Source organism: Akebia trifoliata, unplaced genomic scaffold, assembly GCF_017979445.1.
Source record: "Akebia trifoliata isolate Shusen 1 unplaced genomic scaffold, ASM1797944v1 Contig00725, whole genome shotgun sequence".
Classification (NCBI taxonomy): Eukaryota; Viridiplantae; Streptophyta; class Magnoliopsida; order Ranunculales; family Lardizabalaceae; genus Akebia; species Akebia trifoliata.
In genome coordinates this window covers 52,625-75,578 of record NW_028237150.1, presented here as the reverse complement: position 1 = coordinate 75,578, position 22,954 = coordinate 52,625, and the positions used below count along the sequence as shown (strand labels likewise).

Below are 22,954 nucleotides of genomic sequence, written 5' to 3'. Positions count from 1 at the left end.
ATCTAAGGCTTCCGATAACGAAATTGAGTGAACTCAAATTCTAAATTAATCTACTCGATGAGATTTACGTTTTATTAAGAGGTTCCCAGATTTAATTCTCACTAGAATGTTCTGTAAAAAAGTTTTAACATTGCTGTCCCAACTTTCATTCAGAAATAATTCCAGATTTACAGATTGAACTTGCATCGATGATATCTAAGGCTTCCGATAACGAAATTGAGTGAACTCAGTTCTAAATTAATCTACTCGATGAGATCTACGTTTTATTAAGAGGTTCCCAGACTTAATTCTCACTAGAATATTCTGTAAAAAAATTTTAACGTTGCTGTCCCAACTTTCATTCAGAAATAATTCCAGATTTACAGATTGAACTTGCATCGATGATATCTAAGGCTTCCGATAACGAAATTGAGTGAACTCAGATTCTAAATTAATCTACTCGACGAGATCTATGTTTATTAAGAGGCTCTCAGACTTAATTCTCACTAGAATATTCTCTAAAAACGTTTTAATATTTCTGTCCAACCTTCATCATTCCATCAATTTGAATCTTTCATTATTTATGGGTCATCAAAAAGTGATCCTTAATTGAAAAAAAAAAATGCAATACCCAAAATCATCTAAAATCAAAAAAAAAAAATAAATAAACAGAAAAAATAAATAAAATAAATCTAACTAAATAATAAAAAAACTAGGTCATCTTGGCAATGCTCCCATACTTGGGGTTTTTCAAGTTTGATCCTCAATAGTCCCCAGTGGAGTCGCCACTGAAAGCGCCCTCGATCCGCGGGGTGCGCGGATCCGCTTTTGACCCTTGAGGTTTGGGAGTCGCCACCTAGTTATTACGGTCTAGGAACCGATCAATGACTCTAAACGGATAAAAACTAATCTAAGACCAAAAAAACTGAATTCGGGGATCATGTTACGGGATTGGAAGGTGTTAGGCACCAACCCCGCCCGGCCAAAGCCGGTCTCTACTAAATTCCCAAGTAAATTACATTGCTAAAACCTAGATAAAAAAAAATAAAAAAAAATACCTTTCCGATGCAAGGACTTGGTTCCCTCAGATCTGACAAAAAGAGCTCCTTGTACCGTGCTCCCTTGCTTCGTTCTGTTTCCGGATTTGACTTCGGATCTCCGAGGCAAGGTATCTCCTTGTTTTTGAATCTAAACTCTTCAAGTTCGTTGAGGATTTGGGGGTGTTTTTAGAAGGCTTTTGGGTGTTTTCTAGACTAAAATTGAAGGAGGGATGTTAGCTAAGGAGTTGGGGCTCCAAAACTAGGGTTTATGGGGGGCTAGGGGAGCTTCTAGACCTACTTCTCTTAGGGTTTATGATTTGATACGAAAATAGGGTGTGAGCACCTCTATTTATAGATGTTTTTAGGGGTTGATTTGGATAGAGTTAGTGTTTAATTAGAGATCTTTTAATTAGAGTTGTGTTTTAGTTAAAATTGTTTTAGGTAGAATTGTGTTTTAATTAGAATTGTTTTAGGTAGAATTGTGTTTTAATTCAAATTGTTTAGGTAGAATTGTTTTTAGTTAGAACTCTATTAGATAGAGTTATTATTTAATTAGATCTCTATTATGACTTTTGGTCTTATTTGATTGACTTTTAATGTTTTGACTTTAGTCTTAATTGATTGACTTTTAATATCTTGACTTCAGTCTTGCTTAATTGACTTTAATTTTGACTTCAGTCTCACTTGATTGACTTTAATACCTTGACCTTAGTCTTGCTTGATTTACTTTGATTTTTGGAGAACCCTCTTCCATTATTTCTTTAATTCTTTGGACCCCCAAATGGAGGGGTCCTTAAAGAAATATCCCACGAACCCTCAACAATTTTGCCTGAGAGCCCGATTGATCGATTTTTTAGGTTCAAAATTTTAAATTAATTTCATTAATGTTTAAATTTAATTATTTAATGTTTTATTTATTAATTTCGAATTTTTTAATTATGAAAATTGTGAAATTACCGTTTTGCCCCCGGAGAGGACTTTTCACGTTTTAAGTTGGTTTTTAATGTTCTAGGATGTTTTAGAATCGATTTTTCGTAAGGAATTCAATGAAAATATTGGTTTGTGTCATTTATGAAAATTTTTATGTGAAATGATTGTGAACTTTATGAGGGGCATTTTCGTAATTTTGTCAAATTCTGTTAAAATTGGTGAAATGATTTATTTGGTTTTAATTTGTTATTTTATGTGTTCGAGAGAGTTTTTCTAAGCGTAACGTAGGCTCTAGGGTTGTTTTGATGTAGGGGTATTTGGTAATTTGATCAATTTTTAGTGATTTTTATCGTGAAGCTTCTTTTTGGCCTGCAAGATGATGATTTCTATGTTTCTGGGGTCGGTTTTCCTAGCGTAGCGTGGTTTCTAAGGTTTTGTCAGTTCGAGATACCTCATCCGGATTTCTGAAACACATCTGGTAACAAAATAAAGCAACGGAATACACATCCATCATTGGGAATCCTTGCGATCGGGTTGACAAGTTGATTAATCAGGCGGATGCAAAAATGGGGTGTCTACACCTATCTCTCTCCAATAACCATGCCTCACCACCTCGAACCTCGAAAACCAATCCCAACCTATGCCTAGCCTTCCCTAAAAGCACTCAAACCATCCCATTCAAACGACCTAACTGTTTTTCCTACTCACTTCTCAAAATTCATGCCAATCCAATCACACACATACCCACCCAACGATATCTAAGGGAACATGTTCGACCACTATGCATGAATAAATAAATCAACAAGAACAAGCCATGCGATGACAAGCCAACCACAAGGTGCACATAACAAGATTTCATGACCACACATGATAAAGAGCATACAAAGCAAATAATCATTCAAGAAAAAAAAAATTTACACAACAAGGTTTTCATGTGAATTTCAAAGAGAACATGGCAAAGACATAAAAGGAAATTCTGTCCTAACGAGCAGTTGTGTGTTCATCATGGATTGTTCAATATGGGTGGTCATGCGATATAGGCTTACAAATCAAAATAAGATAATTAAAGAGAAAGGAAGAAGGACCAACCTTGATCCAAGAAGAAAACCCGAAGAAAATATCGCAAGCAGCTGAGTCTCCACGCGCCAAATATCCACGCAAGAGCTCCCTCAACCACCCAAAAGCACGAAATCGCAAGAGAACAACAAGAAGGAGAGAAGATGAAAAAGCAGAGAAGGAAACGGAGCGAAATAGCCAAGTGAAACGTCTTGGCGCGACTTTTCGATTTTAAAAACGTTCTGGTCCGTGCATGAAGCACGGACTGAGTTGACTTCGCAAAGTCCGTGCATGAAGCACGGACCGAAAATATTAAAAATAGAGTCCGTGCTTGAAGCAAGGACCGAATGAGATTTAAACAATCCGTACTTCAAGAACAGACCACCAATAAATATATATATAAAAAAAAATCAAAAAAAATCAAAAAAAATTAAAACAAAAAAACAAAAAAAAATCAAAATGGTATTTTTGCAAAAGCCAAATCCAATTGCTTTAAAGACTCGTTTGAAAATACCCATTCCAAAGTTTTCTCAAATTATCACAAATCCAAGACCTCACACGAGCTCCGGTTGAGGAAATCAATCGGCACCCTGTCAGACCCCGTGCTTGGGTAGCCATCTCTCAACCATCAAATCAAATCGGTGTTTTCAAAAACTTTTCTGAGCAAAATCCTCGGACCCACACAAATCAGGGTTTCGTCTATTCTTTGCAGTTCTTTGCACGCAATTCCTGCAAAGAGGGGCAGCTGTAGACACCCGAATTTGAGCGGGTCCTCGACACAAAAATACCCCAAAATTGGGATGGGCCCCAAAGCCCAAACCTACAAAACCTAATGCATTTTCAATTAATAAATGTCCGAGACCACTCAAGTGGCCCATGGTCCCGCACATCTCACCACCCTCCTACATCCTTAAATTCAACCCAATACTATTCACCAAGCCCAATTACTCTCCTTAAACCAAAGTCCATTCTCATTACTATTCAATTCCCTATCTAAGCCCACAACCCTACCCAATTCACTACTAAAGTCCAAAACCCAATTCACTACCCAAACCCAATCCAACCCAGCATCATCACATCAAACCAATCAAGAAGATGACACATGTCATCATCTCCTCCACCTCCCTCATCTAATCAACCAATCCCATCCCTCTAAAAATCAACTCAACCCATAACCCTACCCTAACCTAACCAATTCCCCATCCTCTCATCATCAACCACCAACATCACAACCCATACCCTACATACCCTAACCTATTCCCCATTCTCTAACACCATCAACCACCCACATCACAACCCATATCTCCCACACCTCAATCCATCACTTTCCCTTAAAACACTCCCATAAAATCACCTCAACCCATACCTCCCACCATCACCCCCATACTCTTCTCTCTAATCAACCAACCACCATCACCAATCAACCAATCTCTTCATCTCTCCATTTGCCACATGTCATCATCCCTTCAAATCTCCCAAAATCTAACCAATCAACCTCTTACACTACCCATCCCCCCAAATCCAACACCTTACCTCTTCAACCATCTCAATACTCATTCTCCAAACAACTCCCTTACACCCCCCATTCCTCCCATCAACCATCACTCATCTTACCCCACCAAACACTCTACCCAAATGAATTTGGGTAAGATCCAAACCATTTGGGTTAAAACACAACCCATTTCCCTCATTACAAAATTACCCTCATTTCCATATCAAATTTCACACTCTTCTTCTCTAAAACCCATGCCATTATCCCTAATTCTAATTCCTCACCCTATTATACCCTTAAAATAGCCCACAACCTCTATAAAAACCCCTCCATTCTCCTCTCACAATAACTAATGAAAATTTGACTAAAATCCCCTAAAAAGATAACTCTCTCTCCTTACTACTCTTAACCCTCAACTCACCTCACTACACTCAACCATCTCTCATCCCATACTCAAAACTCTACTCTCAATCTTCTAAAAATTTACAACTCAACTCAATCTTCTACAACCTCAAGAAAGTCCAAGTCAACTCAAAGGAATACCTCTTTGAAGATCAACTCAAGGACAAGGTGGGTTCGACAAAAGGAACACCCCCATCAATTCCCCTCTTCTACTCACCCCTTTCTCTACACATTTGCACACACCACAATGTTCTAAATCACCAAAGGGCCCCTTCTTCAATAAGGGTGCCCTCAATGGTTTGAACTAACATTAAAACCCCTCATACTTGAGGGTACACATCGATCTTTTCAATTTTATTTTTCTTCTTATTTTAAAAGGTCGAATCCGAGGTTACCACGTTACGTGGATGGAGTAGGGTGCCTAACACCTTCCCTACTCCATAAATGGACCCCCTTACCTTGAATCAAAGGTTGGGCCATGTGCATTATCCAATGAGAGTCATCAAACATACAAAATGTATGATTTTTCAGAAAATGTGACATCGGGTGATCATTCACACCCTTTTACCAATTTGAATGGTGGCGACTCCAAAACACCTCAAAGTGGAGGGATGTTTTAAAAATATTGAAAATCCCATGTCCACATTATCTTTTTATTTTTATCCAAAATAACCGAGTTGAGTTGAGATTACCACCACTTGGTGGGGAGAAAAAGGTGCCTAACACTTTCCCTTTTCTGCAATCGAGCCGCTTACCCTGATCTCAAGGTTGATTGGTACTTTATCCATTGAGAGTCATTAAATGCCAAAAATGACATTTTTTTCTAAAAATGTACATCGGGTGACCATTCAGACCTTCTTACAATATGAATGGTGACAATTCCAAACCTTAGTAGAAGTAGCACTCGTAATCGAGAATCACGCATCTACAACTGGCGACTCCACTAGGGATCGAACCCAGAATATGAAATGCCTTGGTTTGGTTTGGCTCTCGATTTGGCTTGATCCAATGTGCACCCCTACACATTATCATAAAGGTGTAAGCACAAAATCTAACAATAAGGACTTGTTCTCAAGATGAATATCAGCATGATATATTTTATCGAGGTGCATATAAATTCAGACTGTTTAATATCGTGCTTATACGATTGGAGTTGAGAGTTGACCGTCCAACTCATGGGAGAGATTCTTTAAGACTTGGTCATATTCGAAGCTCTCCAAGAATGGCAACTCCAAGTTTATGAAAGCTAGTTTGCCCCATCCATTGTAGGGCATCTCAGTCTTGATCGACCCTCCCCTATTTGTCACGTTTCTTCTCTATCTTAAGATTAGCTCTCTAGACCTCATTCACTTTCATGTTGGTTGGTGCAAAAGGAAAAAAAAAAAGAATAAAAAAATAAATATATAACCAAGGTTTTTTGGGGTCCTCTCATCTAAATTTTCCAATCACTCTCACCCAAACAAGCAAGAATCTTTTTGTCATGTTCAGTTTGTCTTCTCCTACACCTTTTAAAAAAAATGACGGCCTCGTTCTTCATAGAGCTCACACTTGACCTCTCTTTCTCAATGATGATCTCAGACTCTTGATTATTTGTCGACATGTTCTTTATTTTCTATTCTCAATCGGTTTGTCACACCCCCAAATACAACACGAATCCCAAGGATCCCCCTGCTAGATTTAAAGGCATGATTACCAATTTCAATCCATAATAACATATAATAATAAAGAATAATTTGTTCAATAGTTATAAAGTAGCGAAAAAATTTAAACAACCATCTAATTAATAAAAAATAGAAGCTAACTAGTAATAATATCCAATATCAAATAATAAACCTCAAGGCATAAGTGACACACAGTACCCAAACATAAATTTCTTGAACAACAAAAAGCATATCCTAGACTTTAATACATTTCAGACTGAAAGAGGTTATTGTTTATCGACATGCTCCTCCTCAAGGACTTCCTCATTAAATTTTTCCTCATATGTTGGCTCTTCTACATTCCGAGTAATTTGAAATGTTGAATAATAGGATGAGTAATGGGAAGTTACTCAACAAGAAATATATTGTTCTAACATCTAGTCGCAACATGCAATATAAAATAATGTTGAACATTTAAATAAGTACGCGTTTTATCATAATATAATATTCTAATAAAGACTAAATAAAAAATAGTAAATATTTGTAATAGTCATCAATCTATCAGTTCTATCATTATAATATTTTATCATGTTTCAGAATTTTTAAAGCAAAACATCTATCAATATTGTAATACAAAATAAAGAAACATAATAATACAAACACAGCGGTGTAGTCCATAAGATCAATTATGACAAATCAATATTCCAATACTTAACCTCCGATGTGGAATGCCACCGTTCTTATTTGTTTTTGTGATCGATATATCATACCACAGTTGGATGACCATTTATCCAATTCAGACTAACCGTTGACCAAGAAACCAATACCGAGTTCAACAACGATTTGTCATTCTCTTATTCATCCTCCCAAAAGTATTTTTCACTTTTTTCTATTTGCCTTTGCGTTTGAAAATATTTATAAGAAGTCTAAGTCCACTTTTACACTTGTAACTCTCCCATTCATCCTCCTAAAAGTACTTTTTGCCTCTACCATCTACTCTTACTTTTTGAAGTAGTTACAAAAAATAAATAAATACCAAATGTTCTTTTAAGGTTTCATCTTACAAATTTCACCTTTACCCTCATAAAAATGAAAATTTTAAAAAGAAATAATATAAATCCCATGTCCTTTCCCTTTTTTATTAGGGTTGGATCACATTACCCCTCAAAGTTTTCCAAAACTTTTATAAATAGTCTTATTTTTTAAAAGAAATTTCATGCTCACATCTCAACCCTAAACTCCACCCAATTTTCTATCATAAATTCTCTCTTAATCATCTAAGTTTAAGCCCTCTTAAAATCCCTAAACCACTCTCCAACCTTCCACCTTTCAAAAATCTTTAAACCCTTCTCCTATTTTAAAAACCTCCATTGAAGACACTGAAGAACGAAGAACATGATACTAACTAGAACACAATGTGGGTACCAGTAGATTTACTTTAAGTTTATTGCATCTCCCTCTTCTTCTAATCCCCTATTTTGTTTTCTTTTTACAGTGCCCTAGGATTTGATGAACACCCCTTCAATCTTTAATAGGTTGAACTTTAACCTTGTGCATGGAATGTGCAAGGCATTTTGACCAAAAGGGATGCGGGTCGAAGCCATATTAACCTAACTATCATACATCATATTGTACACAACTCACATACTCATAAATGCATGGCAATCATGAAGACATGTGTCCCCCTTTCTTGATGTTGAAACAAAAAGTTTCTAGACATAACATGCATGCATTAAGGAATGAGGAAAATTCTAATCATAGAACATTCCTAAGATATTTAAGCCAACATTCCAACTCTACATGTTCTTAAGGTAAAAGACTTGTACGAGGGTGCTCTTTTCCATAAGGTAACTCTCTATGTTTCTCACCAACATTAACTCCATCTTCTAAAAGAGACACATTATTCATTCATTGCACACATCTACTCTTTCATGCATTGTTACTTATTTTTCTTAACTATCTTTCAAAAATGACCAAGTCTAAAGGTAAACACCTCAGGGTGGAGAGAATGGAATGCCTAACACCTTCCCCATTCTCTAACCAAGCTTCCTTACCTAGATCTAAGTAGACTATATCTCCTTTTCATGAATGAGGGTCACTACAATTCTATGTAAAGAATTGATTTTTTGAAAAACTATTTGCAGGTGCCTATTCACATCATTTCAAAAAGGAATGATAGCGACTCCAAACCACATATTATTGAGGTTGACATGATGAACATCTCATATCTACACCTTGATTTTAAAAATGCCCTGATATGACAGCTACTTACTTGGGAAATTTTTAGTATTATTTGTGAACAAATAGAGATGCCATGATGGGCTTATACCCATAGTTTGGTTGGTTTGACACATTGCAAAACAACTTTGAGGCCGTAAGCTTAAGTGCATCTTACCCATAAAAAAAAAAAGAGATGCCATGACCAAGATTACCACTTTTTACGGTTCTTAGATTTGAAAAAAAGTTTTCATCTCATCTGAGGTGTCAAGATACTCATCCGATCATCTTGGTATTATCCATGAATGGGACAATATGCTAAACTCAAGAGGTTTAAATTTTTAATAATAATAATAATAATAATAAGGAGTGCCTAGTTGCGCACCACTAGCTCTCATTTGCATGCCAACCTTAAAAGATACCCACTTTTGTTCTTTATTTTTAATTTCTATCTCAACCTATTAGTTGCAATTCTTCTATTTGCACGCACTTCTACTTGACCTTGGTGGTGTGGCTAGCATGAAAAAAACTTATTCCCCATCTTAACGATTGTGTAAGCACGTTTCTACTTTCTATTGTTAGTTTGATCATCAATCCTGTAATGTTTAGGTTAATACTCTACTTTTCATTAAAAGTGATTAGTTCCAAAGGATCTTCAAACTTTGAGATCAAGCATTCTTTGATACAACATTTGTAAACAAGGTTTTCAATCATTCATCCAATTGTTTAACCTACGGTTAAAATTTGGATCAGTAGAGCATGTAGTAGAGGGACTAACTTTTCTTGGGGTCATATTTGGGGAAGGAGGAACAAAAAAAAATGAATGACTTTTTTTTTGTTTGTTTTTGAAGTGCAACCATATGAATGAAGTGCAAGGGGATTATTTTAAGTGATGGAGTGCAACTAGTAATGGGTGCTGAGCAAATGAAGTGCAAGGGATTATTTTAATTGATGGAATACAATTACTAATGGGTGATGTCCAACTAAGCAAGTGGCATACAAGAGACCATTTGGATACATAAAAATAACTTTTTCTTCTTACTCTTGAGAGTTAAAAAAGTTAGTTTTAGAAATGGAAAATTATTATATAAAAAAAGTTGATATTTAATTAATTATCAAAAATAATAATATTTTTTTTATTTTGAATTACAAAAAGAGATTTAACAGTTGGATTGTCCAATTTTTTTTTTCTTCTAAATCACTGGATAGTCCAGCGTTTTATGCTTTCATATCTTCCCCCCGCTTATACCTAAAACATTGAACTGTTGTTAAAAGAGCACTTACCATAGTAAGTAGGATTTCAAATCTTACAAAGAGTCATCCTTGAGCTCAAATGGATTACCAAATTTGCAATCCAACACTACAATCCTCTAAATTTCATGGAAAAACTCTGAAAAGAACATATTCAAAAAAATATTTTCTTTTGGAGTTGATCCAAGGTTTTGAAACTGGATGGCTACTGAACTCCTAAATTTAAAATTAAAATTTAAAAGTGAAGTAATTGTTTTAAGCTTTTTTTCTTTTAAAGTTCATAGAATTTTTTTTTCTTTACATCCCTATGGGATGGGATCATTTTTTTGGATGCCACAAGTTGAGCTCAACAACCCTTGGTAAGATTTCATATCTTACTAAGTTAGTAAGGCTATCTTTACTCTAATTTCTATCCCAATATGTAGGCTCCAGCTGACTTTAAAAAAGCTGGACAGTCCAAACTTTTAAATCGATTTTTGTAATTTGTAAGTAAAAAATATTTTTTTTTTTTGATAAATAATTAGAAAATCAATTCATTTATGATAATTTGCCTTTTAGAAAACTATTTTAAAAAGTAAAAATCTTTTAACTTTAAAAAAAAGAAGGAAGAATTTTCTCCCGAAGCTACTTTCTATCCAAACGGACTTTAAAAATGATACAATGATTCAAGGGCATACCCCTTTCATTGTAGAATCAAAGCTGAAAATATTTTAAATCCATTTTATCCCCAACTAGAGCTGGTCTAACATAAAATTTGAGACCTGTTTCAGGGAAAAAAAAATATGGAAAAAGCCTTGGATCTAACTACAAATGAATCTCTAAATTAAGATTTATGAGCTTGTGAAAGATATCTCTTTAAGCCAATGTTTAGGCTCCCAAGGGGGACCATATTATACAGGGGTGTCTTGTATTCAGTTTGTGACTGAGATCCCCGCATGAAAGAATGAATTTTCTTCATAACCTTTACTTGATATAGAAGAAGATCGTCTTAAGAAATATAGGGTTATTTTGTTTTATTGTTTATAAAGAGTAGAATAGTCTTTTTAGTTTCCTTTGATTTAGCCTATGTATAGTCTCTTTGTATCTAGGTTATATTACCTTTTTGTATTCAATTGCATTAAGCAGAATCAATGAAACAGTAGCCTCCTCTTTTTCTTAGATTCTCTGGATTGTTTAATAGATCGATCTTTGAGGACGTAAGCCTACAAAAGGATATACTCTCTGTTGTTGTGTTTGTGTTTTCTTCTTTATTTTGCATTATGTGCTTGTTTTTATTGTTGATTTTTGTAACAGACCATCAGCTCCTTGAGCTTTCTACCTTATTTTACACTATCACCTTTACCTCTTCTAAGGTTTCCATAACAGGAATCATCTGTGAAAAGTTTTAGGGAAAATTCCTTAATAGATCTTGTCTTTGAGGTACGGACGTCTTTCTAAATGCACCCTGAGTTTCGAGACGATATCTTAACAACCCAATTACTAAAATCTTTCTTTCTTAATACTCCCTCACCCTGATAAAAGGATTCTCTCATACCATTTATGTCAATATAGTTTATAAATGTTGATCTTGGGGATTGGCTCAAAGGTTGATCTCAGCGATTTGAATTGTATCTTGACAATGTGAATCATCAATCTCACCAATTGAAAGGCCATTATGAGAGAGTATATATATAATACCAAATGAACAATCAAGTTACCCCTAAAAATTAGGGGTGTTGTGGATGCAAAAATTCTAATCCAACTTGAGATTTCGATTTTTTGATAGATCTTATAAAGAAATCCCACAAATGATAGAAAAGCGGGAAAAGAGAAAAAAATACCGAGATTTACGTGAACGACAAAGACACGTACATCCACGGACACCATGGGAGCCATTCAACAATAATAATTCATATCCCTATAACATGAGTTTCCCAATTTCATGTTAGCTCTTAGACTTCACACTGCCGAATATCTTTTTCCCCATCCCTTTCATAATGTCTCATACCCTTTTCTATACATAAAAACCCGAGAAACCTAGAATATGAATTATGATCGCAATTAGATTCTCCTGCTTCATTTTTACCCCAAATAAGGTAATTAACCATAAAGAAAGAATCCTTTATATTGGAATTCTTTCCCCCATCTTTGATAATACCACATGACATGATAAATATATTTAATATATGCCTTGGGATACACATTGATTGGTGCAATACGAATGACACAGATCAACGTGATTTTATTCCTTCCCAAGGGTTTCGAAAGAAATCCTACCATAAAGGTTCATTAAGAAATTCACCCACAAGAGATTACTAGATGCCCATCCAATGTTCAAGATTTCAGCTGACATGGTCTAAACACGATCGGGTTCTTTGAACGATAGGGAAATAGGGCCCATCCACACCTATAATATAATTTTTTGATAGTGATTTGGTCCTTCACCACCTCAATGTGGGCACAAGTGCCACACCAATCAAGCAACTTACAAGACGATTCAGACATGACACCAAAGTGAAAATTGAAAAACTCTTGGATTGTATTTTAATCAAACCTAGGTTTTTATTTTTCTAATTGGAAGCTTTAGATCAGTCATATCATATGACATATTTTAATTTACTGAAATTGATACATTTAAACAATATACATGGTAATTAAAGTTACACATATTTACATACCTCCCCTGAAAAATGGTGGATTGAGGAATGAACTAGAGAATGTGCCACCACCATTGGGGAAGAGAGTAAGGAAACAGATGAGTGAAAGGACAAAGCCCCATGCATACCTATCGTCTCCCAAAGGTGTCATCTCATCCTTTGCAGGCATTTCTTCTCCACCTCGGAAAAAGGTTGCAAATAAACCCCAAGCCAAGCAAAGGACGCTGCCACTCAGTCCTCCGATCCCCAGTAGTAGTGATGTGCCAAAAGATAGCAGAGTTGCAACATTTCTTCCAAACAAAGCTTGAGCTATGCGACCTCCTTCAAGTCTTCCACATGGCAATAGGTTTAAAGAAGTCACAACCATTCCTGCACATTTTTTTTACTCCAGACACGTTAGATGATCAACAATAATTGGTTCAAAGATAATTAGATGGGCCCAAATTCCATATTTGTAGAGGAACAATGTGATGGCCCCAATGAGAGTATTTTAAAGTGATCATGTGTTTCTGTCATGTATGTGTCTTTCACAAGCTATTTGCCTAGTTTTAAGCAGTTAAAGAAACATACGGAGCACACGATTAAAAGAAAAGCTTCTAATCAAACAGGATAATCAGGTCAACATGCTTCCAGGACATATAATGTGCAAGAGGTGACACATTGATTCCAGATTGATGAACACATGTATCATAGACTATCTGATCTTTTAAATTTCTCTCTTGAACAAGAAAAATAAAATGAAATAAAAAGAATGTTTTCTTTGGGAGAAAACAAAAATTAAGGTTAAAGAGGCACACCTAGGAGTCCAGCAAAAGCAAGAGGATCAACAGGAACCCCTACACCTTCTACTGCATAAGGCAATACGTTTCCCAGATCATCGGAGTAAGGCCCAATAACAAATTGAATGAAAGAAAGCAAGGGGTTGTGATAAAAGAATTGAGGCCTTATATACCTGCAAAAAAAAAAAAGTTGCAGCATACGTAATTAAGCTTGCACATTGAAAATGTAGTTGGAAAATTCAGAAAGCTAAGCAGATTAAAAAACAATTCTACGCAAATGTTTTATCCTAAAAGATACTAATTTTTTTGCATTAATTATACTAGAAGGTGGCATGTGCAAACACACATGTATTAAAAGGGCTTCTTTGTAGTTTAAAATATTATTAGGGTTTTCGAGGATTACGTACTAAAAACGAATAATTTTGTAATTTTGAAAACTAACGTGATTATAGGACCGTGGGTTTTGTGAGATTCAAATTTTGGTGTCGAACCACTTCTACTCCGCCTTCTTTCATTATGGTAGTAAATATGTTTTAGTTAAACTTCATGGATTGTCCTAGTTACCTAGTTAAATAGCCCAATACAGATTTAGGGCCATCTGAGTCAATTTTGAGTCATGAGTTACCATTGAAAATGAAGCTAGAAAGGTAGACTTCGCAATGAAAGACTTAACTTTATAGAGGGAATCTTAGATGACTTACAAAGCATTGTCACCTCCATTGAAGCTTCCATCAGCCACAAAAGCTGCAACTGCAAGAACTAGTGACGTCAAATATGCACTAGCAGTGCGTGCAACAGGAATATCAAAAAGAGCCTTCTTATTGGGAAGTAGAGACTCATAGTTATTTATCACCCCTAAGCATCCAGTCCAATTGGATGGAATAAGAAAAGATGGACTCAGTTTAACACCATAGCGAGCTGCTGTTATCCTTGTGGTAACCTGCAAGACAAAAAGAAAAGGACGTTGAATACACGAGTGCAGGACTTGTCACAAACTGATGGTCTGATCAATGGTCAAGATGGGCATGTGGACAGCCAAGTCGATGGCAGAGCCTACAACAAAGTTATTCCCACCTCATTCCCATTAACTAATGAGGAAACTAAGGCACGTCCTCAGCAAGAAATCTGAAAGCCAACCCAGTTTCATGGAGTATTTTTTGCTCACAGTCCAGCAGCCGTTTTACATTTGGTGTTAATGACGTAGGCAAAAGGACAGAATTTCTCCCTCCTGCCCGCAGTGGAAAAATGAAATTTCAAGATCGGATCACTTGTGGCAATCAAAATCATGATCCGAAGACATGGCATTGTAGAGGATGAAATTCTATAAATTCCAAAAAAATAATATTAAAAAAACGGGTATTGTTAAATTTTAATTTTTAATTTAGGTGCTCGGTAGCTGTCCATTTTCAACACCTTAGATCAAAAAATCGAAAAAAGTTTCTTGTCTGAAACTTTCTGTTTTTTTTTTTCTGAATATGAGGTTTTTCATGAAATCTAGAAGGCTTTGGTGTTAGATTTCCATGGGCCTTGAAATCCATTTTAGGATTTGAAGTCGTAAAATTAAAATGTATGGGCAGAGGATGTTCCTTTTTAATTGATTTAATAATTGTGAAGGATGGGAAGTACAGTAGTACCTTCCTTTATTGGTTTGACGTTCTTAGTAGCTAAGTTATATGTTAACGGGAAGAGAAGAAAACAGAGGATATATATATTTGTTGGAGTGATTGTTTCTTCGTAAAAAAAGGGTGTTACAAAGGACGACTTCTTCTTTGGCTGCACTTTGCTTCAGTTATTATTTTAACACATCTTCCCACTCTCTATTTGTTTCTCTAATATGAGGTCCATTTGCAACTGTATTATTTGCTATCAAAGCCAGAAAATTCCTTTGGGGTTTGTGATTTTAACAAACTTCAATGGTCGGCCTTCGTAGACGTGGACCAGGAGATTAAGATGAACACTGAACGATATCGAGATAGATGATCTGAGAAGGCAAGTTCAACAACCCATGATTCTGAGGAGGATGTAAATCCATTCCATCGTCATGCACCGCAACGAGGACAGGACGAGGATATACACTACCGCACGACTTATCGTGGTGGAACTCAAAATAGAGATGCCGACTTGAGTCGATATTTCGGATTTTGAGGGTAAGATACGACCGAATTAGTTTATTGATTGGATCAGTATGATAGAGCGTGTGTTCAACTACAAAGAAGTACCAGATCATCGCAAAGTAAAGGTTGTTGCCATCAAACTCAAGAAGCCTGCCTCAGTTTGGTGGGAATAGTTGAAGATGAAGTGGGAAAGGCAGGGAAAACCAAAAATCACTTCTTGTGAGACGATGAAAAACGAACTTCAAAAGAAGTTTCTACCCGAGTCATACATGCAGGATACTTTCTTGAGGATGTATAAATTCCAACAGAAGAATCGCACCATGGAAAAATATATGGAGGAGTTTTATCTTCTTGCTATGCGTTACGAAATCACTGAACCAAATGAACAAACCATTTCCAGGTTTCCTGGAGGTCTGAGGAAAAAGATTTACAATGTCGTGAAACTCCAACCCTATTGGACCTACAATGATGTATATAAGTTCTTAAGGTGGAAAAACAATTCAAGTCAAGGGGAGCTCGGTAGTCAGAGGGTAATAATGAAGGTGTATGAGATACTTCTCGTGGAAGTTCAACCGAGGAAGTGCTACTCACAATGTTGTATCATGATCAAATACAAATCTGCCATCTAGGGAATCTAGCTTCATGGCATCATCAAACCTTCGTGATGTAGTGGGTCTTAATCAACCAAATGCTTCGAGTAGCAATGCAACACAATGCTTTACAGGTCTAGGGTTTGGGAATATTGTTGTGGATTTCCCTAACCAGAGATTCGTTAATCTGACCGAGGAAGCACTTGGGGAAGAATAGCATGAGAATGAAGAACAAGGTCATCATGATGAACCAGAGGCAGATGAAGTCACATGGAGTGATCATGGAGAAACACTGGTTATTAGATGGAGTATAATTCTTCACGCATTGAAGGAGAAGATGATTGGTTACGCAACAATATCTTTCATACAAGGTGCACTACTGCTTATGGGAAGGTATGCAATCTAATTATCGATGGAAGAAGCTACGAGAATGCGGTATCTCAAGAGATGGTGGATAAGCTAAAACTAAAAACGAAGAAGAAACCTACACCATACAAGTTTGCTTGGTTTCGCAAAGGTAATGGGGTACATGTTACTCGAAGGTGCTATATTTCTTTTTCTATTGGAAAATCATATAAACACTCTATTTGGTGAGATGATGTGCCAATGGATGCATGCCATCTTAAGGTTGAGTCTGTTCCAACCAGGGGAGATCGATGGCGAGATCAATGGTCAAGATGTTCATGTGGACAGCCAAGTCGATGGCAGGGTCCACCTCATTCCCATTAACTAATGATAAAACTAAGGGCAGGACCTCAGCGGGAAATCCAAAGGCCAACCCGGTTTCGTGACTAGTGGATGCATAATTCACATGTTCTGTTTAGAGAGCTTTCTCTAAACACAGCAAGTCAATGGACCAATTTAAAGTTTCCTTTCGTTATATTTTTTTTAACCTTCCTTTTTATTGATTTAATAATTGTAGGGGATGGGGAGTACAGTAGTTCCTTCCTTTAGTGGTTTGACTTTCTTGGTAGGTAGGTTAATGGGAAGAGAGAGAAAAAAAGGATATTTTTATTTTTGGAGCGATTGTTTCTTTAACAAAAAAAGGGTGCTACAGAGAAGATAACTTCTTCTTTGGGTGCACTTTATTTCGGTTGTTATTTGCACATATCTTCCCACTCTCTATTTGTTTCTCAACTACTAGTTCCATTCGGTACTGTATTACAAACATGCCAAATACTTATGATATACTGGTACTAAATGTCTAGAATACAAAAACCTTACCCTTAAAAGATGAGTTCAGTTAAATGTAGTCTCTAAAGAATGGCAAACGAAATGAATCCAAGAACACCACATTTGATGTTAAAAAAAAAAAAAAAACAAGGATATTGTCTGTCATGGTGCAAAGATTTGCAAGCCAAGATTCTGTCATGGTGAGTCATAAGGAGACTATGGAAATGCTCTGATTAACACCATCTCTTCCATCAAACATAAAATACTACATTTTCTAACATTCCTCACACCTCTGAAGCAAAGAGTGTAATTGATACATAATCACATACTACTGGTAAATGACGTACTAAAGAATTTCTATCGTGATTTTCTATTTGGTTTTAGACCATGGTTTCCTTAGAAATAATTACAGAAAGACACCAATGTGCATATGAAGATAAATGGAACAATCCAAGGCCTGCTGAATAAATTAAATATCTGTATATTAATCATACATTATGTTTGCAAATATCCTGCTATTTATGACAGAAAAAGGATCTAGAATGGTGTCTGCGTGGCACGTTTTGGTAAGGAGTTTAAGACGCATTGGGCTCCTAACCAAGCCGTTGTTCTGTATGGCATGCAGCCTAATGTTCTTATTCTCCAATAAAAATGTGCCACAGAGACACCATATTTTGCTTTAGGAACGGGACACTGTTCTGGATCGCGACTCTTCATGATATCAGTTGTCATATAGATGCAACACTTGTCAGATTTTCAGGAGCATTTATATTTCATGTATTTCTAATAGCAAACTAGTCTATATCACAAACATAGATACAAAGAATTTCAAAATAGGAATGTAGTCTTTGGTACTCTTAACAAAATTAAATGCCACAGAACTTCCATGACCAACATTATCGAAGCTAAGCATAGAAAAAAAAAAGCCTAATTCTTGCCATAAATATAGAGAGATATGGTTCAGAATACATCAATAGTGACGAGTTCAATGAAGAATAAAATGAGAACATACCTCAGAAACTCCTAGAATTGAAAGGAAGCCACCAAAGAGAGGCACGACATCAGCTATGTAATCGTCAAATGTAGCATCGGGTTTAAGAAAGAAGCCACTCATCAAAGCTATCGTCCCAAAAGTTGTAACACATAATGCTATCGCACTGATATAACCCCAAGGAGTGCTCAGCTTGGTCAATTCGAATTGGAGGTCCATTTCTGACTTGGGTTGCACCATACAGACCTGAAAGATAAACATTTTCTCCTTCAATAAATAAATATATGAGTACATAAAATGAAATTAAATCTGCTAATTTTGCGTTACATTGCCAATCAGTTGGGAGTTGGAACAAGGCAATGTTAATGATGATTGTGTCTCCAAAGGCAACTCTAGCTAACAACGATGCTTATTTAAATAAGAAAAAAGAAGAAGTAGTTTGTCTTTACTATTATAGTGAGAGAAGGTGGAGTTAAGGTGGTTTGACACCAAATTTTGGATCCCACAAATGCCCCCATCTTTATATTTAAACTTATTATAATCAAGGTCATTTTGATCAAAACACAAGAAAATTGCAGCGCACAACTCTAGAGAATCACGTTGATTAGTTTTCAAAATTACAAAAATATCCTTTTTTACTATGTAATAGTCACTAACCCTTTTAATCAATATTTTAATTACAGCTAAGCCCTTTTGATACATGTGTGTTTGCACATGCCAACTTCGAGTGATAGAAAAAGGAAGAATGGGAAGTATCTCCTCACGAAATATACCTACGGTCAGATATGGATGGTTCTTGGATGAGTTACAGCCCAAAAGTACTATAATTTTAACGGCCTTTTTGAGTGTAAACCACTTAATTTTAAGCACTCCAATAATAGGAATCAGTAACATTGTTCATTCGAGATGTAATTTGCTAGATTAGTTGGCCAAGAAATTTAGCATTGAATCAAGAACACAGAAGTTGATAACTAAATTTCCTAAATAAGTAGAATTCTCATATAAAAATGCCTACACAGTATTTCTTAAACTAACTTCTACAATGAAGTTTGAAATGTAACAATGTAACAGAAGTTGATAGTTTTCTCATCTTTAATTACCTGCTTTGTTATGTCATCGGTTTTTTCCTCCATGAACCATAATACAACTTCCCTACCCGCTGCTTCTGAGAGCTTTTTCTCCAATTTTGGCATGACTTCTTCAATGGGTTTTCTCAAATTTCCAATAAAAATTCCTCCATCTGCAAATCTCCGAACATCTGTCACGAAGAACGAATCGAACCCAAAACAGCTCCTCAACTGCAATACAATACCAAACATTAATAAAATTCATGAACATATGAAAACGAATAGAATTTTGGGACAATGACCCCAAAGACCTATTTTTTGAAAATATGTACTAAAAAGTCCCTACTTAGAAAATATGGATTCTTTAGTACTCATTTTATCAAATATTAGTCTAAAAATAATTTTTGAAGCGAAAATGCCTTAATTACCCTTTCAACGAATTTTGAGGTTTAAAGAAACATGTTTATTTGAGAATATTGGAAGTAATCCTATGTTTTAAATTTAATGACATGCCCCTTGACTATGGTCATCTCTTATATAATAACAAAAAAAAATCTAAATTAATAAAACATTAAAAAAATCCTTGTTTTCTCTTCTCAAAACTAGTGATTTTTAACTCACATAGATGATGATGATAAAGATGAGTATGGTTATCATCATCATCAAACTAATTTGTTCTATGTTTATTAGATTTATTAAAAAATATAAATAATTTTAAATAATTAAAAAATTATTTTAAGACCCAACTTGAATGTTCATCAAATTGATTCAACAAAATAATTAGCAAGTCTACTTAAAAAAGTCAAATAAAATTATATTAAATTTATAAATAGATTTTAATAAATAAAAATATTAATAACCAAATAAACTGGTCAAGTTTTTTATTTGGCTCTGTATATTTTTGGAATTTACTTTAAACAACTTTATAAAATTGTTAAAAGGGTATTTCAGGTATTATCTTAAAAATCTTCAAAAGATCTTTAACAGGTGAATATTTTATTAAGTGGGATTTAAATGCTCCATATTATTTTCTAGGGGACTAATCGGTACATATTCTCAATAAAGAGTACCTCACAGCCATTGTCCCTAGAATTTTTTATCAAATTACGTAATAAGATATGATTTTAAAATATTTACATATTATGCACTCAGATTAATTTATTAAAAATTTTTTTATAGTGAATTTACCTTTATACATACCCTTTTGGTTTTAAAATATTCATTTACCTAATTTTTGAAAAAATACAAATGGGTATACAGGTAAATTCATTACAATAGCTTTTACTCAAGAGGGGTAGCGCGCTGAAATGGAAAATTTCACAGCATGTTTTCGGTAAATCAGACTAAATTATAAAGAGAGCTGCTATTGGCACCCCAGCTTTTACTTATTATACTCTAATTTCTTAAAGTATTTATCACACCCCAATTAAAGATTAACACTCTTCAAAGATTACAAAGGTTTGGCTCAAATTATAATCTCAACATTACAGCACTCGTTCAAAAAATTTCATAGTTGTTCAATAGGCTCGTATAAAATCCTAAACCAAAAATAGAAATCTAGCCACATATATATATATATATATAGAGAGAGAGAGAGAGAGAGAGAGAGAGAGAGAGAGAGAGTTTCTATTGGCACCCTAACTTTTAGCTATTACACCCACTTAAAAGTAAGGAAAATAAGTGAATGGTTGAGAATAAGTAAGAGTTGGGGTAAACTCTCTCTCTTTCTTTTTTCTAAATTTCTAAAAGTCACTAGTTTCTTTGTCGATCAGTAATTGTTTGAAACGAGTGTCATAGCGTTTTGTAATGTTGAGATCAGGGGCGGAACCAGGATTTTGTCTAGGCGGGGGATAACTAACACACTTAAAAAATCTGGAAAAATTTCATGGGGGAAATAGTGGCAGATTAAAAAAGAAAAAAAAGTATATATATATATATCTATATATATATATATATATATATATAGGGAAATGTTCAGCACCCTAAGTTTTACCACACACTTTAACAAACGTTTTTTGTCCTACATGGTTTAGAAGTTTTGGAATGAGCTGATTTTTGGTGAGGATGATCTCTATGATTAGAAGATCATCCTCCCCAAAAATCAGCCCATTCCGAAATGTTTAGCCCCATGTTTACACGTTGAAAAATCGTGGACCGTCCATTTTTTGTAAATCAATTTTGATGGGGTTAGAAGTTTTGGAATGAGCTGATTTTTGGTGAGGATGATCTCCTCACCATAGAGATCATCCTCACCAAAAATCAGCTCATTCCGAAACTTCTAACCCATGTAAGACAAAACGCGTTTGTTAAAGTGTGTGGTAAAACTAAGGGTGGCGAACGGGACCCATATATATATATATATATCTTGCCGCTATTATCTTTCGGAATAGCTACTAAATCATCTGCAATTTAATTGGGGTGTGATAAATAATTTAAGAAACTGGGGGTGTGTTAACTAAACTTTGGGGTGCCAATAGCAGCTCTCTTCTTTGATATCTCGAAGAAAAACATCTGCAATGTGTGAATTTTAGTCACTCCAGTGAAGTAGTATACAGCTCTTAGCCAATTAAGTAAAGAATAATGCCGAAGTGACCTCGAGATCGTATATCATATCTCACTTTCCAGACGTGGAAAGGAACATAGATGGTTTTCATTCAGATACGAGTGAAAAAATATTTCCTCCACACTTCCACATCAGTAAAGTAAGATCTGAGCTACAATCTTGACCTAAAACCACTTCCACATCAGGAAAGTAAGATATGAGGTACAATCTTGACCTAAAACACCTTATGTAATTTTTTTCTGTTTTTTCTTTTGTTTTTAACACAAAATATAACTTAAATTCTCATACCAACACAATATTAGTGGGGAAAAAAAACTCACCTTGTTAAGATCAAGAGCCTTAAAAGTCTCTTCTGCTTTCTCCAACCTTTCCTTCTCCCTCGTCAAACTATCACGAACTACTCTATTAAAGAACCCAACAATTGGATTACTTGTCGTTTCTCTGTCGATCTCCTTTAGCTTTCGATCGGCTCTCTTCTTCTCAAGCTTAATTGCCGCTTCGATCGATGGGTTTCCCATAAATTTCTTGAACTCTTCATCAGTCTTCCAATCCAATTCCTGCTTTTTATTTTTCTCTTCTAACTCAACTTCGTCACTCAATTGAATCTCATCTTGAGACGACTCACTCTTCTGGATCTCTTCGTTGCTTGGTCTCTCAGAAACAACTGCAACTGAAGGTGAAGAAGAGGGTTCGATAATGTCTTCATCTTTAGCAGAGAAATTGAGTCGTTTTCTTGAATTGGGTTTGGAGGAGAGAGAGATGGAGTTGTGGGCATGATTCCAAAATGGATTCTTAGCGAAATGAGAAGACTTGGAAGTCGGGTTCTTCTTAACAAGACCCCATAAAGAAGAAGGAGTGAGATACAGAGACGCCATGGGAGAAGATGTTGATGTTGAGGAGGGTTCATGGTGCGGTTGCAGAAGAAGAGAATTTGATAGGAGAGAGAGATTTGTCCAGAAAGTTGGAGAACATTACAGGTGGACCTAGATTTTGAAGAAGAGACAAAGTAGTTAATGGGTGGATTCGGGCCGGGC

At 35.5% G+C, this 22,954-nt stretch overlaps 1 protein-coding gene across 1 annotated transcript; it reads right to left on the bottom strand.

Moving 5' to 3' along the window:
* Positions 1-12,501: 12,501 nt before the first annotated feature.
* LOC147381144 (putative zinc metallopeptidase EGY3, chloroplastic) lies at positions 12,502-22,828 on the bottom strand. Its single transcript, XM_086430798.1, has 6 exons — positions 22,241-22,828; positions 19,391-19,588; positions 18,312-18,536; positions 14,124-14,362; positions 13,441-13,595; positions 12,502-13,012 (listed from the first exon to the last, which is right to left on the bottom strand). The coding sequence occupies exons 1-6, from the start codon at positions 22,793-22,795 to the stop codon at positions 12,657-12,659; spliced, it is 1,728 nt and encodes a 575-aa protein (XP_086286924.1). The 5' UTR covers positions 22,796-22,828; the 3' UTR covers positions 12,502-12,656.
* Between the last annotated feature and the right edge of the window lie 126 nt (positions 22,829-22,954).